The 4,641-nt window shown below is 38.4% G+C and overlaps 1 protein-coding gene across 1 annotated transcript in view; it reads left to right on the top strand.

The window, feature by feature from the left end:
* Window positions 1–727: 727 nt before the first annotated feature.
* Window positions 728–4,641, top strand: part of RINT1 (RAD50 interactor 1) — an 11,254-nt gene continuing 7,340 nt past the window's right edge. The window contains exons 1-5 of the mRNA XM_010023790.1: window positions 728–1,037; window positions 1,200–1,441; window positions 1,603–1,776; window positions 1,854–2,003; window positions 3,130–3,286. Coding sequence (XP_010022092.1) covers window positions 861–1,037; window positions 1,200–1,441; window positions 1,603–1,776; window positions 1,854–2,003; window positions 3,130–3,286 — 900 coding nt within the window. The 5' untranslated portion in view covers window positions 728–860. The remainder of the gene's footprint in view (window positions 1,038–1,199; window positions 1,442–1,602; window positions 1,777–1,853; window positions 2,004–3,129; window positions 3,287–4,641) is intronic.

The following is a 4,641-nucleotide window of genomic DNA, read 5'->3' as shown; positions in this document are numbered from 1 at the left end:
TTTTCTTTATTCGCTTCTTCCTCGGTCTCCCCGTCTGTTCTTCCTGGTGCTCTCTATTGCTTCTCCAGCTTTGGCTCATCAGCTGCACTGTTTTCTCACACTTCCCTGTTTGTTTAATAGGGGGTTTTGCTTAATTAAAGCTTGGAGCAAATAAAGTGCAAGCGTATAAATTTCATTTTTAAATACTGTTTTGGAAGTTGAGAGTTGAACAAGCCAAACACTCGTAGTGAGGTGTTTGTTTCACTGTACATGATCATCCTCTCAATTTCAGGTCTGGTTTTCTCTGGATGCTGCCAAAGCTGTGGATCAGCATGTGACTCTTCTGTTACTTATAAGAAAACCCACACAGTATATTTCAGTGATGCTTTTGCTTTACAAATCGTTGTAAACCCTGGATACTTTGGTAGTAATACATCAGTGATAAGTTCATGTCTCTGGAGCAACCCAAACTATGAAAAGGTAAAGCAGAATGTTGTCATCTTCCTTTGTATTTTTCAAAAATACTTTCAGTATTTTTCATAAGTTCTCTATATTGCATATGTAGAAACTACATGTATATTGTACTATTTTTAATAAAATGCACACTTTATGGGAAGGAAGAAATTAACAGGCATGTTTCTCTTCAGTAGTATGATAAATCACCAGTTGGATGTGAAAGCAAGATTTTATCGTACCCCAGCTAAGAATTAGGCCAGCAAATTGTCCAGGGTATTCCTTGACTGTGTTATTTAAGTTTCAGTTTACACTGAAGTGCCCAGCTCTTCATGGTGTTCAGGTCCTCAGTAGATGAATAGTTGTTTCTGTTGTCTTAGTGGTGACCAATTAGAAATTGTATAATCAGTGTTGCAGAGAAAGAAGACATGGCAGCCATCGCTGTTGGAAAGAAAGAAGTCACTAGAGATCTGGATCACTGTGATATCCCATACTATGTTTCTGAATTCGTGGAAAGAGAAGTTGGAAATGACTATGATTCTCTGAGGAATCTAGACAACCTTATTGATAAGCTATCTGAGAATAAAAAGCAGTTAGAAGAACAGGTAACATCATTCTTCCCCCCCTTGCTTCCCCTTCTGTATATGGTCTATGACTGATTAAATGAATTTAACTACATTAAAGTGATGTATTAATGTCTGAAATGGTACTGCTCTACATAGTGCGGGTTTTTTATGTCAGACCCAATGCTTCTCTGTGAATGTTAGGTCCTTACAGTTTCATCAGAAGTCCCTAAAAGAATCCAGAATGCCTTGAAGAATGCAGAAGATTCTAAAAAGTCTCTGAGTCGGCTTGTAGAGGAAGAAACGCTTCTGTCCGAATCAGTCAGTAGCCACTTAGAGAAAGCTCAGCCCTGGATGGAGGAGCTCCATGTACTGATTAGTCAAGTGGAAGAGATTGAACGACACTTGGCCTATCTTAAATGGATTTCACGAATAGAAGAGCTGAGGTGAAGTTTCTCAGTTGCTTATATGTTGTGAGACTAGTTTGTCCCATCATTAAAATATTTTAGATTTGAGAAAGTTTTATATCTTTGTTTTTCAATATATAAATGGTTATTTTCTGTTACCTTTAATGAATTTTTTGCCTTGATTTTCTTGTATTGTATAGTGATAGCATTCAGCAATACCTGATGACCAACAACGTTCCAGAGGCAGCCAGTACTCTCGCATTCATGGCAGACCTGGATATTAAACTTCAGGAGTCCTCTTGTTCTCACCTGCTTGCTTTTATGAGATCCACTGTTAAATTCTGGCATAAAATTCTGAAGGACAAGTTGTCAAGGTAGGAGATGTACTGTTTCTCCCTTGTCTTTGTGAGGCACTGTAAGTCTGTGTTAAAGGACTTATCTTGTGTTGCAGTGACTTCGAAGAGGTCCTAACCCAGCTCTGCTGGCCATTTGTGGGGCCACCACAGTCTCAGGCATTTGGCCTTCCTGCCCCAGCCAGTGCTCCTGATGTGTACAACAACCTGGAGATGCTGTTTTGTCAGCTTCTGAAATTGCAAACCTCGTATCCTTTTAAATAGCTGTGGTATATTTTGGCAAGAATAATAAATGTCAAGATACACACATTCTCAAAGAGGATTATTTAAAAGTTTGTTCTCCCTAAAGACAGAAGATAATTTGAATTTGTTACTTTGTTACTAATGTTGGAATGTTGTTTGTTTGTTTAGAAAGTGCTAGATGCCAAAGTTATCCTTTGTGGCAGTAGCAACACTGTACTTCCAAGTCATCAGATGTAGTGGTCTCCTGGTAGCTGACAGTTGAGGCTTCATGAGGATCAGGCCTTACATGCTTCAGTAAGGTTATCCATGTTAGTGAAAAAAAAAAAAAAAAGTGGTGTATGTTTTATTTTAGACAGTTAGTGCTTTTCTTAGCCTTATCTGAAATCAACCTTAATCACTTCAGTATGTCCCATTCCAGAGGGAAAAGAGGGAAAGCTATAGATGCATGTCTTAGAAGGAGACTTTGCAACAAGGGGATACTACAAAAGGATTTGCCTTGTGCAGCACCAGTAATCTGCCTTTGAGGTTAATCAGGAGGCAGTGCTGCTCCTTCAGTTCCATTATTTTGTGAATTAAGTAAAGCGTGGCCAAAGCTCAACCAAGCAATTTTTCCTGGAGTGATTGTAGCTATTTTTTTTATCCTGGAGTGGGAAGATGCAAGGCCATTCTGCACAACCCTGAGCTGGTAACAGTTTTGGTCTGGCAGCCTGGGTCCCTTAAACCTGAAAATGGGAAATCATGCATTGCATTTATTAGTCTTGTGAGTCTTTTATTCCCCTTTAACAAGCATGAATAAGCATGTCTCTTGGACAGCCCCTGTGTTTGGTGCTGATAGTGCTGCTTTTCTGTGTTCTTTTTTAATGACAGGAGTTTCCTAATCAAGCTGACTTAAGTGGCTTGTATTGTCATTGAATAAATAAGCCCTATAATGGCCTGAGTTGTGCTTAATAGTATACAAACTTAAATATTTCGAGTATCCCTCACATTTGAGGAATTGTATTGATTGCATATAACTGCCTTCAGCCCATGAGGTAGAACTAAGAAATGTTCATTTTTATAGACCAATTTTATTGAAATGATGATGTTGGGAGAATTAATGCACTTAAATTCATCCTTGACCGTCAAACTTAGAGACGAACTGTTAACCAAACCTAAACAGCTGCCAGAAAAGTACTCTTTACCCCCATCACCACCAGTAATCCTTCCGATACAGATCATGCTGAATCCTCTTCAGAAAAGATTCAAGTACCATTTCACTGGAAATAAACAAACCAATGTTTTAAACAAGGTATGGGAGAAAGCAGTCTGACTGTTTGGGGTTTTTAAATAGATTGTTTAAGCAGCAGATAGATTGCTGTATTTACACTGTATAGCTTTAACACTTCCCTTTCTAAAATTAAGGTTCTTCAAAACTGTGCAGTTCTTGTGCCTACATAAGTGTGATAGATACCAAGATAGCACAAGCAGAGGCACAAGCATTTTCTCTGGGCCAGGCGCCATTTCCCCCTTGCCCAGATCTTTTAGGAAGTGTTATGACACCCTTAGGCTGACTCCTGGCACTTCAGAAGTTCTGATTAATTTCTTCTGTCTCCTTGCAAGTGGTTTTGCACTCAAAAGGCTGTACAAAGCTGTGACTTTGATTCTTGGCACTGTGTTTTGCTGCCTTCATGTAAGTGAACATGGTGGATTCGACTGTTAGTATATAAAATGTGATTAGTCTAAAAGCACTGATGTATAGTTAGTTTCCTGGGTTACATTTAATTGACATACAACAAGAGATGTCCAATTTAGCACTTGGAAACTGACTCACTTTTTGTATGAATTATCTGCAAAGACAGGATTTTAATCTGAGAGCTATCACTAGAACAGGTTTCAATGCATTAATGCTGCTGTAATACATCAGGAGCAGGGTTTGAGACCTGTTTTGTAACAGTTCACTTGTACAAGTCTGTACAACTTGTGTTAACAGTCTTGGGTAAACGTAAATACATTCGTAATCTTGATAGTTGCTACTACCGTCCTGTTTCAAATAATGTTACGTGTATTAACGGGGGAGAGGGTTTTTTTAGACATGATCAAAATTATTTCATAAGCAAATGGGAAAATTACATTCAAGAGATGAAATTTGTGAAGAACATCAGGTGAGCAGCCATTTTTCTAAAAACTTTGTGAAGAAAAGTTTATAGGTGATCAAGTGTCAGATCAGGTCATCAAAAACTGCAGCCCACATTTTTAGGTGTGGAAAGTGGAAAAGCTTAGAGGCATTAAAATGTGAAATGAGAAGGTGATAGATTCCCTGCTTCCAGGAGAAAGGTGAGGTTGAGGTTGGGCACAAGGACAGTAAGAACAGAACTACTGAGAAGATTCTTACCAGGAGTGCATCCGTCTTGCTGTACCAAGAAATAAAGACAACAGAAGAACAGAAGGCAATATATGAAGCAGAAAAGAAGACCTTAGGAGTAAGAAAAGCAGTAGAGAGGATGGAGATAAAAAAAAATAGAGCTTTTGCTTGAGAAGAAACAGAATAATTGGTTCATTTAAAGCAATTCAAATCCAGAAATACTTCTCTGATGCTGCTTTTATGAATAATCAAAGCTAAATAAAACACAGTGAAAGACTTGTGTGATCTGAGATCAAGAGAAG

Source organism: Nestor notabilis, unplaced genomic scaffold (assembly GCF_000696875.1).
Source record: "Nestor notabilis isolate BGI_N333 unplaced genomic scaffold, ASM69687v1 scaffold25551, whole genome shotgun sequence".
NCBI lineage: Eukaryota > Metazoa > Chordata > Aves > Psittaciformes > Psittacidae > Nestor > Nestor notabilis.
This window is presented reverse-complemented; position numbering and strand designations above follow the sequence as displayed.